This window comes from Struthio camelus, chromosome 11 (genome assembly GCF_040807025.1).
Source record: "Struthio camelus isolate bStrCam1 chromosome 11, bStrCam1.hap1, whole genome shotgun sequence".
Lineage (NCBI taxonomy): Eukaryota > Metazoa > Chordata > Aves > Struthioniformes > Struthionidae > Struthio > Struthio camelus.
Window position 1 is genome coordinate 26,812,220 of NC_090952.1, and position 13,735 is coordinate 26,825,954.

Genomic DNA, 13,735 nt, shown 5'->3' on the forward strand with positions numbered 1-13,735 from the left:
GCAGCAAAAGGTACTGATCGTTTAACGCGATGGCTGGTGTGCTGTAAATCTCTAGTACGTTTATACCAAATGCCACAAAATCCCCTGGGTTTTAGACTCAGGCCTTATTTCATGCAGGCCAAACAGAAATCCAGTGACCTTTAAGACACTATCAGCTTGAGCAAGATCTGAACCTAGGCACAAGCCTCCCAATGGTTTTGTTTATTTTGCTTTTTAAAAAAAAAATGCAGTCATCTGATCAAGCTCTGCACAAAACGCACTGGGGCTGCATGAAGCAAAACTCAGTCGCTCCGTAATACTAAACTCAAGCGCTTTTTACCATAGGGTAAGAGTCTGAGTACCTGCAGTTAGCAGCCATACGCGCCTGTCATCGTTAATCACTTGATACAAGAGCGATAAAGTCATCGGAACAGAACACTGACGCGACAGATGACACGATCTAGGAACAAACTTCGAAAAAACCACACATCGCTGTTCACTTTGTCTTTCCAGCATCAGGAGAACGCGAGTGAAAGCGTGCTATCCCCTTGGATTTGTTAAAAATAGCGTAATTGGGGGGGGGCAGGCCTGAAACTGAGGAATAAGCTGCTAAATCATGAAGGAAACGACATTTAATTTTGGACGACCAGCTGCAGTAAGCAGACGTACGATGCTCCGGGTTAGAAGGAGAGTTGGGGAAAGGGATACAGAGCTTTCTGCAACTATCGCTCCGGCGCGGGGAGCCGGGCACCCCGGCCTGGAAGAGGACCAGCCTGTGGGCACCGCTTCCCAACGACCGAGCTGCTCGGGAGGGCACGGGGCGAGCGGCACCAGGGCAGGAGCAAACGCCGGACCCGGCCGGCCTGGCGGCGCGGCTGCCGCAGCCCCTCGGCCGCGCTCGGAGACTCCGCCGTCCTCTCGCTGCGGGAACGTCAAGGCTGCCAACCTGCCCCTGGGCTGATGACGATGTTTTTACGGCTGCTTGGGGAGACAGCAAGAGAAGAGGAACCGCTAGGTATCCCTTGCGTGCCCTCGGGAAGGGGCAAGCTCAGGAACCCCGGGCGCATCCTGCCTCTTGCCGAGCTCGTCGTCAAACACAAAGCAGACGGAGCGAACAAACGGGATGGTCCAGGAAACGGGAACGCGGCGAACGGCAGCGCTACGCGGGGGCATCAACTTCATCGCCCCCCTTATTTTTTTTTTTTTTCCCCGCGGCCAAACCGCAGGGCAGCGCGGGGCCGGGCGGCGAGCGGAGCCGGCGAGGACGAGGAGGAGCCGCCGCCGCCGCCGCTCCCGCTCCCCCGGGGCCGCCGCTTCCCGCTCCCGCTCCCCCGGGGCCGCCGCTCCCCCGCGCCTTCCCGGCCGGCAAAACTTTTCCCGAGCGCCCGAAACGGGCGGAGGGGCGGCTGGGGCTGGCGGCCGGGGCTCGCCGCCGCCGCCTCCCCTCGCCGCCGCCGCCTCCCCTCACCGCCGCCGCCTCCCCTCACCGCCGCCGCCGCCTCCCCTCACCGCCGCCGCCGCCTCCCCTCACCGCCGCCGCCCCGCGCGGGAGAAGTCAGGGCACGGCCACCCTCCCTTACCGCCGTGGAGCCGGAGGACGAGGCGATGTAGACTTTGATGACCATGCTGGGAGGCGAGGCGCGGCGAGGCGAGGCGGCGGGATGCGGAGCCGAGCGGTGGGTGTGCGCGGGCGGCGCGGGCTGCTGAGGCGGCGGCGGCGGAGGGCGGGCGGGAGGCAGGGAGGGAGGAGGCGGGAGGCCGCGCCGGCCCCGCCTCGCCCGCTCTCACTGGGCTGCCGGCACAGCAGTCACGGCGGCCCGGCCCGGAAGAGGGGAAAAAACAGTGAAGGAAGGGGAAAGGGAAAAAAAAAAAAGGAAGAAAGCAAAGGGGAGAGGCGAGTTCCCGACGAGCACCGCGAGATGCGCTGCGCGGCGCGGGGAGCGGGAAGACCCTGTGAGGGGAGAGGGGCGGCGGGGCGGGAGCGGGGCACCGGCAGCGGGACGAGAGGCGGCTCGGTGCCCCCCTCCCCGGCCTGCCGGGCCTTGGGGCCGCGACCCCGGCCCTGACGAGCCCACGGAAACGTCCTCAGGTGCGAGCGCTGCGCTCCCGCCCGCCGGTGCCACTGCCCGGCCGTGCTGCGCACTGCAGGGTCCGGGCGCCCGGCGAAGTCCTCTTTTAAGTGTATATGGTGGCCTAAACAAGGTCTTTCTCGCTTACAGGTAGCCCTGCTTAACCGTGAAGAAAAGAGGTTGTAACGGTTCCGCAACACCCGGTGGTACCGTAGACATCGGTTATAGTTTCGCTGCGGTATGGGAGCTAAAGCCTTTGGGGCTGAGCCCCTTCAAGGTTAAAAAAGGCAGTCAGGAAAAACCTCATTTTGGAGCCAGAGGCATCAGGAAGCAGCCCGCCCAGGAGGTAACGCTGTGCCCGCTGAAGCGGGCCGTCTGCCCTGCAAAGACACCTGCCGCAGCGCTCCGGAGTCTGCTCAAAACGTGCAGCGTGTTGCCGCGCCGGGGTCCTTTCCCAGCTGGTTTGTGTTCTGATCCGCCACGTTTTCACAGGGAAAGGTGGAAAAGCATGCACTGCGACAAGCACGTCTCTACGCTTCGCAGGACAAACGGGTGTCCGGAATGTCCTGGACAAGACTCAGCATGCCCTCAAGGATGGGCAAAGAGGGTGTCCTAAAACCGTAAGAGATCTCGGCCAGGAACCACAACATCTGGAGAAAGAAAGACCAAGCTCCCACCCCTTCCTCCTCATTCCTATTTTCAGCTGAGTCAAAAGCAAAAACCAATTCTGCAGTGTAGGATCAGGCTCAAAGAACACTTAATAGCACAGGGAGGAGCAACAGCCTTTTTTAAAAATAGATGAGAACAGAGTTGTACTTGCGTATGCCCTTAAAGCAAGGAAAGGACATTTAGATCTGATGCTGTCTGTCTTTGGCAGGAATCAAAGAACTTAAGAAAGTTAACGATAGGGCTATGGGAGTTAATGATATGGCCGTGGAAAAGAAGAGAAAGCAGAAAGATGCTCGTCAGGAACTTTCTTGGGGAGGAGGCAGGACTGGAGAAAGTTAGACATACAGGAGTAAATCACGTTTTATCTGTGCATGATGGACCTTTAAGTAACTTAGCATGTTTCTAATATCTTGGTTATCTCCTTTGTTCTTGCAGGAGGTTCCCCATTTCTTACCTTTCACTTAGTCCCAGCTGTAATGCATTACAGTGCTTCCTAGACAGCACTGTGCTAGCCTAGCAAGGCTGGAGCCAGCGTACAGCTTCTTACGGGAGGGCTCCCATGAACATTACTTTGATTGGAATATCACTTGGGAGAAGTATGGAATGGGTAGATGTTACTGAGGAATGCAATAATATTTAAGAGTTAAGTGCTTTTAAAATTTATTCCAGTGTGAAAGTTACTCTCAAAGCGAAATGACCCTTGTCAAAATACAGAGTGCTTGGACATTCAGCACCGGGTTCAATGTTCTTTTCTTAGCGATCCCATAATTACACTAACGCATCTTCCACACAAACTAAGCATCAAAGAACTATGTATCAGTACCGTTTTCAGCCTTCAATAAAATTCAGGAAACAAATACAAGAATTTCTGTATGAAGAACACTATCATATTTAAGAACATAAAATACTGTCCAAGCAATTCCTCTTCAATGAAGTTTTCTTCCTCGTCTATTCTTTTTTTCTCTTTTCCTTCTTTCCTCCTCCTTTTCTTTTGCTTTTTTCCTCTTTCTTTCCTTCCTCTTCCTTCCTTCCTTTGTCTGTTCCTTCCTTTCCTTTCTCAGCAAACAGCTATGAAGTAAACACAGAGTTCAAACAAACATACCTTGCGATTTCTCCACTTTTTTTTCAATCTGTCTGATAAGCTTAGGTTTCTGCTGCTATCATTCCTTGTTATTAATCAGCAGTTTACTTACTGACACAGAATGGTGCTTCATGGGAAATTGGAATTATCAATGTATTTCTCAACCTGTCAATGCCTTACAGTCCCGTTGTGAAGGGAGCTGTACAAACACGTCTGAAGAAACATTCCCTAATTTGAATTGTAAATCTATTTGTTTTGAAGAGACTAAAAGTCACATCATTTATTCCTATTAAATTTCTAAATTCCCTGAACCAGATCTCGTGAATGACTACATTTGTAGACTACAGAGGCTGCTTTTTGTTGTGCGCCATCATTCTAAATTAAATGTTTTGGTTTATGGCATTTTCAAAATGCACATAAATCTAGTGACGCTCTAAAAGATTCAAATAAGCATCATGAATAATATCAAAATTAGGCAAGTCATCTGCCAAAGAATTCTTACTCTAAGTACTGACAAATTAGTAAAACAAATATGGCTGATTTAATTCAATAGACTTTTTATTTCAACAAGCTTTTTAAAAAATCATATCTAGTATTAGAAAAAACATCGGATAATTTGAAGCAAGAAGGCTTATTTTGTTTGGAAAAATCATGTCAGAAATGTCTTTCCTCTGTAGTGTTTTTTGCCAAGAGCAGAACCAATGCTTTTGTTTCCTCTTAACTTGCAGATGGATACAATTTCATCTTGCTAAGTTTATACTAGTAATTATTTTCTATTTTCTATGAAGTTGCTATCATAATGTATAATATATAAGGTAATATTTGGAGCACATTTTTACAGAAGGGGAAGATAGGTGCTGAATATAAATTCCACTAAATAAAGTGTCACCATGACTATAAGAATTAAGAATTCTTTGAGGCCTCATCCAGCGATTCTAATTAATACAAATGATAACATAGCATGCAGTTAAATTGCAGTACATTATGGCTTGCAGTTTTCCTTTGGGCCTTTTGCCGCAGTCCGAAAAGCTTGCATTAACAAAGCAGTGAAATAAGGTGTTTTCCATGGCGCAGACAACTCAGAGTAGATGAGAGAAGAGAAACAGCATGGAGCCAGTACAGAAGTGGGCAGACCCAAGTGAGACACAGGAATACGGCTGGCCGAATGTGTGCTTTCTAGCCCGCTCTGCTCTCCTTATAATGCATTTCAGCTGAAATGCTACTGGACTGAGCTGTACCCTGTCTTTTCTGCTTACTAGAAACCCTGGTATAATCATTAGTCTCAAAAGTGCACTTTAAAAGGCATTTTATCTTCATGAAAGAAGATGTATTAAGTTAAGAGCAATAAAAGAATTGGGTATTATTGAAACAACTAGGTTTTCTTGAGCCATAATAGTAAATTTTCTACTCTATTGGCAGAATAGTATAATGTTTTCTATTCCCATGCCACTCATCTAAAATCCATGCTATTATTTTGTTTTCACTATTAAACAGTTGTGAAGTGTTTAATTATCCTTCTCAAGGTAGACCAAAACCTCAGACAAAATGAACAAATTGCTATTATGCTTTAAGAGGAAAATCTACTGTTACTGTGCAGCCACCAAAATAATTTTATATAATACTCAGATAATTGTTGTCTCCTTGATTCCTTCGTTCACTTACTGTAATAGGTATTCGTACAAGGCCATCTTGTCAGGCTACATCTTCTCTTTTACTAGCGTCTTTTTCACTAGAAAGCACAGTTTAGGAAACAGAAAATTCAACAGTTGAATTTTGTTTTAGATTTTTCTTTTGATATATTATAATGAACCAGCAACATTAAGTAAGTGGCAACATCCCCGCTGTCTTCATTGGACGCAGGAATTTAAGTATTGCCCAGTGCCTAGCTTCAGTTCTTTACTCAGCCAGTAAGACAGAACGCCCAGTGGATTGGCCAGCTAGGAGTCAGTCCTTGATTTAAGGTAAAAATGTTGCAGGTGATGACAGAGATCAACTCACTCAATTTTTTTTTTTTTTTTTTAAACAGAGACAAGGAAGGGGGCTTCTAAGTATTGGCAAATTAAACTACTTTGAAAATGAATGTGGTGGAATCTGGCAATGAAAAATATTAAACTAATCAACAGCAAAATCTGTCTTGTACAAAAAGGTCAGGAAGCACATGTGCACCAAATGCTCCACAGCTTCTTTGTAACAACGGAGAGAAATAAATCCAGAATTCAATTGCAAATATTTGGTAAGGAACATAAAAACATGCCAGGTTTCATTTTCTTGTTTTGCTTTTCACTAGACAAGATAATCTAGATCTTTTTAAACTCCTTAAATAGGTCCAGAGGAACATGTGATTGGTAAGAAATGTCAGCTCAGCATTCTCAATAGGAAATAAGAAATCTGTTCTTCATTTCCAGTCCAGAACTACCAAGCTTGCCAATAATTTGGGCCAGAAGGCAAACTGTGACTCAGAATATGTCTTCTGACTTCACCCATGCTCTGCAAGAGAAATGTCCTGCTGTAGCATATGCCAGGGTACTGCTGATTTATTGTGGGTGGAAACTCTTTTCTCCTGCTCCAACATGCTCATGTAAGAGGGGTGGGGTAGTCCAGTAGGTCTACTTCTCCTCCTACTTCTCCACTTGGAAATAAGAGAAAAGCTGTTTCCTTGTTTTCATATGTAATTGTGTAAGACACATCACAATTAGTTACATGAGGAGCACAGCATACAACACTGCATTCATTTTTGTTTCTTTTCATCTGTTATTAGTTCTGGAACTAAAGGAGTTCTGTTTCTGAAAATCTCCGTAATATACAGCTGTATATCCTTATGACATAAAACAAATGAAAGAACTTAAAACGACATGTATTCATAGATTATAGCTTGAGCTGGTACTACTTTGTGTAAGATGTTTACTGTGCCAAATGCATCTCTAGAAATTGTCACTAAGAATATTAAAGGAAACAGTAGGATCAAAGCAAGGCCACATCTACTAACATTGAAAATATTTTCTCTGTAAACAAAGCAGTCAAAACAGCTTTTTATAGCTTTTGTGACAATTCTGGTTTCCTAACAAAATGTGCCAGTTCCAAACTCAGTGCATGAAAATTGCTTTGATCCACTGTGAATGTAAGATGACTAAGACTCACATAATACTCATTAAGTGAGAAGAAACGTATGTTTAAATTAATTTGCAAGAGTTTTAAGACCTTCCTAAACCAGCTACAGACTCTGCAAATGTGAATAGTTTCTTTAGGGATGCTGTTACTTTAGTGACTCAACTGCAAAAAGACCAGCCTGATGTTGTACAACAGGATTCAGGGAATGTCGAACACAACTGGGAGTTTTAAAGTTGCTGAGGCGTGTTCATGTTTTATCAAGAATAGTTTATCCACAGTAGCGAGTCTAAGCAGCTAATATGGGAAGAAACCTCAAATAAACGACGAGAGCCCTCTGCTGGAGGGCGCCTGGCCCCCAGCGGCTCCATGCCAGGAAGGCCCTGTCACTGGGTCGCAGTCTTACCCAAATCTGATGAAGTCTTCATGGCAGTGCAACAAGGTCATCAACACCTTTTCCAAGACTGAATTTTCCTTAGAGGAAAAGGGGATGCAAAAGATGTCTGAAGGAGTGGACTGTGTGAAGACTAGGCAGACTATAATCCTTGAATCATAATTTGATTCCTGTCATGTAAATAAAGGAGTAATGAGTGGTTTCATTTTCTAAGTAATTGTTCTGATAGTTCAGCATTTATAGAGCCAAAGCCACCTGAGATAACTCAGTTCTGGTGATATAGGGTGCATCTACATTGGTGTTTTAGTTTGGATTAGCAGTATGCTTTTGAAGTGAATCTCCCAATTGTATCCAGTTACCGTGCTTTGACTTGTTTGCATTGTGGCGCGATCGGGAAGCATGCTCATTTGATTACATTTGGCTGAAACTAAACTGGAGGATGGCTTCAGGTACACCCATACTCCATGCCAGCAGCAGCAAAATGTATGTAGTATGAACATCTGGTGCTCAGTACCAGCTGTTTCACTTTATACATTTACTCCTATTGCCCTTCACTACTTGCTAAGTTAGACATAGCCATAATTGCTCTGGGCAGGTGTGCCAAACCTTATCCAAGACAAAGGCCGGATAGGCCTTTCAAATATTTTTGGCAGGCTACACCTTATACATAGCAAAAATAACATGCCTAAACTCAGAGGTGACAACTAGTCTAAGGACTGGAGATTCTGCATTTCTGCTCCGGCCATATGTTTGCATTGCCTGGTAAGACTGCATCAGAGTTTATGTTCTTGCCAGAATTACCTGTTCATCCAGCACTGGGTAACTGCAGCCAGAACCAGAGATTCTGCTCTGCTTCTAGGTATTCATCCACCGCCACTGCCATTTGCACAGCTGGCCAGTCTGTACCTTGTAACAGTACAGCAGAAATTACAGTGCTCAGATACGGCAGATCTCACAGGGACTCTCCTTGTTTCTTCTCCCTGTACCTTCCAGTTCCTCAGCTGACTACCATCTAGAAACAGGGTGGCAGTTCATAACTCCTTGCTCAATCTCTCATTTTCCTTGCGCTCTGGAACACAACCCAGAAGTCTGGTCAAACACCCTTGCCTGTTCCCCCTGCTCTCACCGACTCAGGACCCAGGCTGAACAGAACACATTTTCGTGATGCCTGCCATGCTACTGTTTTAAGATAGGTTTTGGCATACATGGAGAGAGCCAAAACATTCACAGCTGCAGAGAACTTTTGATCAAAGGGGTCCATTCATGGGCTTGCTCTCCCCCTTCACTCCTGGAGCACCCTCCTTGTGTTCCGGGCATCTTCCAATGGCTGCTGAAAAGATCTGTAACAAAAGTACAACAGGTAGTACGGCCTTGTAAAACTTAGCCATACTTACTTAGTCACAACCCTTTCAGTTTCTGAGTTTCCCCAGGAACTATTTTAAAAGAAACCGGTGCTGCATTAGCCACCTCCTAGGGCTTTGTATGGAAGTAGTTTTAAAGGAAGGCTTACAAACTTCTGCTAGTGTGGTGAAGTCCATCTGGCAACGGTTAGTTTGTTATTATTCATTTTGTCAATGTGTTCTAACCCTCATCAATGCTTCAGTGTGAGATGGATCCTCAGATGAGCTTGTGAGTTCCTATCTGGGAACTTCCCCAGCCTCCTCCACAATAAACACAGATGCAAAAAACTAAGTTGTCTACCCCGGTGTTGTCTTTTCTACATACTCTTTTTATACCTTGATTGGTTCTAAAAAATTTCACTCAGACTTCCTGCTACTGAAGAACCTGAAAAATGACCACGCTTTTTAAGCCTTTGCAAGTTGTGTCTAGCTCTGTTTTTAACCTGTCATAACTGTATTTTTACATTTCACTTGCTTGTAATCTTTTCCTCATTAGAATACAAGTTCTTACTTCAGGTAGCCTTCTGGCTTCAGATAGCCTCCTACGTCCTGCCTTTTAGCCATGCTAAATTTTTTCTAATCTTCCTAAGCAAGCTTTTAACAGGTAGTATGCGTTTGGTCAGAGCTTCCAGTGTGATTTGTTTCAGTAGTCTCCATGATGCATGAATTTTTTTTTACTTTTAGCTGCTCCTTTCAGCTTTTCTTCAAGATGCCTTCTCACTCGTCAAGTTCTGCTTTCTGAAATTAAGAACAACAGTGGACTACTTTGGCTTTTGTTGCTCTGGTCAGGTGGTGACTCTTAGGTATGTTATGGTCACTGTTTGAGAGAATAGTAAATTAGGTCCAGTACTCTGCCTTGGACCAAATCAAGAGTTGTTTCTCCTTTTGTGTCTTCCCTAACCAGATGTTCCTTAAGAAGTCATAACTAGCATCTAAACATTCACACTTAAGATGTAACAACTGCTTGGTCTACATAGAGGCATCAGAAGTTTCCCACTGCCATTGTGTTTTCGGCCATTGCAGCCTCCCTCATCTTCATCATACCAGTTAAGTGAGCTGATGGAATTAATCCTCTAAGGTTAGCAGACATTTCCATTTATTTATAGGTTGAGAAGTCACCAAACGTGTTAATAATGTCCCTTGTATTAAGTGAGGGAATACTTTTTCTGATTTAGAACGCCAAATGGAACATGTATCCTAGAAAGAAATGTATCAGACCCTAGAAGTGCCTGCTTCTCTCTACTGAGTATAGAGGGAGTCCAGGCGACTAGCTCGAATGTAAGCATCTGCTTTTGGATAGATGAATCTTGCCAGTAACTGACTGAAAAGTTACTCTTCTTGTTTTTCAGATTATATTATTCATATATCCCAATATGGCATTTGCATTTTTTGCAACAGTGTGACCTTGTTAATAAAAGGTGCAAGTATCTCTTATGATCCTGTTCACTTACACAATTCGAGGCAGGTTTTGGAACAGCACTCCATGCAGTGTTTCATGCAAGGCCAGGAAGTGGCAACGCTTTGCACACACACGTCACTGTTGCCACACTTAATCAAGCATCAGGAACTTTTCAAACTTGCCTTTTTCTTCTCTCATGCATTACCATACCCTCATATTTTTCAAGAAGTAGAATTTACTGTACTGGCAATCAGTCAATCACAGTTTGAGACCTGTATAGCAATGCACACCATGTGGGAATAGTGGAAGAAAAGGCAAATAAAAGACAGAACTGGCAACTGATCAGGTGATGACAGTACCAGGGGTTTTTTTGTGCTTTTTCTTTTCCTGGGTTCATTTTAGCTCTAGTCTTAGTTTTGACTTTTTCCAAATTACATCTTCTTTGAAAGAACAGAAATAGGAAGAAAGAAATAGCTAAAATACAACCTTGCTGCTGACAGCCAGCCTGTCTGGCTGCAATGGACTGAAATTTCTTCTTACCTGTATTTATGAGTTTAATAAAAGCCTGTGTTTACTTGGGTGCTTGCTGTTGTTCACTTTTCCATATAGGGACTAAGAAGCTGCAACTATGCCAAAAGGTTTAACTGAAGTAAAGACAAGCTGATAGACCCAACGAGCATTATAAACGAAAGAGTTACACCCCCATGTTCCCAGATTAATAAGCACTAAGTGTTTCACTGAAATCAATACTAATTTGACACATGAATGAATTCTTACCCAGGACAAACCGTAAATTTAACAAAGCACAAACATCTTCTGTACATCAATAATCCCCTCATCCCAAAAGTTGCATAAAATAAGGCCAATATGCACTTTACTTACCAGGTGCATATCATGACAACATGTTTTATGACACTTTGCCACAAAGCAACATATGTATTAATATCGATTACTCATTATATTTTCCATATGTGCCATGACTAGGAGCACATATAGCATCCTAATTTTCCTGACCTCTGAATTTGTGATTATGAGGTTATTTCACAGTTAGACGAACCACGCTGAAAGTCTAATGTATCCAGAGCCTATGTCATACTTGCTTCTAGTTTAACAGAAGTTGTTACGGTAGACCTTACCCGTTGGCTTTAGCAAAGCAGTCAAGGCAACTTTGCTATGCCATCAGCCGGCTCTCTAAGCACCCTCGGATGAATCTCATCCACCCTTCTGATTGCAGAGACAGGAGCGCGAAGACTAGCATAATCACTGTACCTGCAGTAAGACCAAGATTTTATGCGTTAGAGACAAATGAGTCAGGGAATAAAATGACTCAGGTTTAAAACTCAGGTCTAAGCATGACCATGAGAGTTGCAAGAATATTGAGATCGCATGGTGAAAATGAATCTCATAATGTTCAAAACTCACATTAATTTTAGCACAGAGGAAATGAAAAACAGCATATATTTAACTGTCTGTTTGAAAAAGGCTAGAAGTCAATCACCTAAGAGTGATTTTAGGTGCCTCTTGCTGCTCTTTAGAAACATCTTGATCTGCTCCATTTCCAGAAGGTGATGATCTAGGATAACAGTCATCAAGTACGAGAGATCTTCTGTGACATTCAGACAGACTCTCATCTTGTTTGAGGGAAATTCCTGCCTTAGGCAGTAGCAGGAAACTCTACATGAGATACTGTCAACCTGCAAATATTTTGAAAAATCATCCAGTATCTGAGATATAGGTAAGAGCATCCTGGAGGACGTTGGAGAGATGTAGCTCTCTGAGAGGACTGGTTAACAGGTACAGAATAACGAGGAGACTACTGGGGTATCAAAATCAAGTTGAGCCTTTCCCGATTGTGCAAAGACTGGGGGCAAAAACTGGACTGAGCTGCGGCAGTTTCAGCCTGAAAGTACTTTCTTGCACCAAGCTTGCCTCTAAGTTCACAATTTTCTAAAAACTGTCCATCACTGGAGCTTTGCTCTATAAGCTTAGCGTGGACAGTTCAGAGTGACTATTCAAACCACTGGCTGTGTTTGTTAGTTTTGTTTTGACATAGTTGTGATATGTTTCCGTTCTTCAACCGAGTGTTTTTACTTCTGCAAGTCAATATCCTGGTTCAAATACCTATGCTTATAGATTCAGAATTCAAATTTTAACAGGAAGTTTTCTGATGAAAACAGTAGCACAAAAAGTTTAATTTCTGGTTTGTTGCTTTGATTTGCTCTTGATATAGTCCAGTGATATGATATGATAAACTCTTGTTTAGGTCTTTTAATACTGAATCAAAATGCCAGATGTAGCAAAAATGCCAAAAAATGGTAACATGATACAAAACAGTGATCCAGAACAAACTTACTTTTTTAGGTCTAATTTATCAAAAAGGTTTAACTGCATAATTTTGCACTGGCAGTCTGCATGCCAGATCAGGGGTATCACTCCATGCCATTCTAACATTATGTCATATCAAATTATTTTTGTCCTTCCACAGCCGATATCAAGCTACTATACAGTCATGAAGCCAATGTAAACTCCATATTGCGTGCTGTGACTACTGTCAATTGTGAGCCTATTCCTTACCTGGGTTAGATTTGCACTACTGAGCGTGGAACCACGGCCTCCTTCACTTTAATATTAAAGGTGAGCAGCAAGGACTAAAGGTTCTTCAGTGCACAGCCATGCATGTGAATGCTTCTCTTACCCGCTGCTTGGTTTTGATCACACATAAGCACACATCACACTTGTGTGATTTAGAAGCAGATTCAGCCAGCCGTGCCCCCTGCCCAAACTTCATAGGTGACTTCCTATTCTTTCCAGTTATTGTTACATAAAGGAATATTTAATTGCTCTTTCCACCTAGCCTGAAGGAAGGGAGTTTAGAATATCCATAAGCTATAACAAGGTCTGTAATTTTCTGCTTAATAGCAGCCATTTACACTTTTGGCATAACAGTATCTTGCAGCAGTTTATCCTATCTTTTTAGGGAAAAGTGATCTTCTAAGAGAATATTAAGGTCAGTTTGTGGTTTAATGAACATTTTTAGAAGAGTCAAAACATGTTGGACAAATATAAAGGTGAAAAAGAAAACAAAGCAAATGTAACGGAAAGATTGGTAGTGAATTTTAAATCTGTGCTTAATTTCCAGTGCAAACTTTTGACCCAAGCATTCAGCCACAATGCTGGTCAATCAAGTTGTCTAGTCAGGAGGAGAAAGTACTGATGGATTTTTCAAGGAATTCCTGTTCCTTTTCCTCAAACGTACAAAGACTTTTCACAGACTGCACAAAGAATGAAACAGTAACTACAAGGAGACAGGTGAAACTTGAAGGCAACTGACAAAAGCACCTAAAGCCCAAGTCTTGTTGCTAATTGAGAACTTCTATTATTGATTAGAGTCTCTCTTGAAAAAGGACCTTGAACTGTTGACGTGTTTTAGACAACTTCTAGTTCAGAAGATGGAGAAAACTACTGGAAGCACTTGAAAAAAAATCTTGATTAAGTAGAACTAACTGTAAATAAAAAGATGGGAGTGATTAACAGGAAAGGAGAGAGAGTTACTGAAAGAGACTCATTGGCAAAACAGCAAACCATCGTAATGTGGAAGAAAGCTAGGAAGCATATTAAAAGACCAACATGAAGATGAAC

General features: G+C 43.6%; 1 protein-coding gene and 1 long non-coding RNA gene across 2 annotated transcripts in view; both read right to left on the reverse strand.

Moving 5' to 3' along the window:
- Positions 1–1,694, reverse strand: part of SH3BGRL (SH3 domain binding glutamate rich protein like) — a 39,437-nt gene extending 37,743 nt beyond the window's left edge. Inside the window, exon 1 of the mRNA XM_068956690.1 lies at positions 1,560–1,694. Within this exon, the coding sequence (XP_068812791.1) occupies positions 1,560–1,604 (45 nt within the window). The 5' untranslated portion in view covers positions 1,605–1,694. The remainder of the gene's footprint in view (positions 1–1,559) is intronic.
- Positions 1,695–5,461: 3,767 nt separating this feature from the next.
- On the reverse strand, positions 5,462–12,158 carry LOC138068705 (uncharacterized). The gene is made up of 3 exons (XR_011143399.1): positions 11,595–12,158; positions 11,233–11,365; positions 5,462–8,637 (listed from the first exon to the last, which is right to left on the reverse strand). It is a non-coding gene; the product is annotated as an uncharacterized lncRNA (long non-coding RNA).
- Between the last annotated feature and the right edge of the window lie 1,577 nt (positions 12,159–13,735).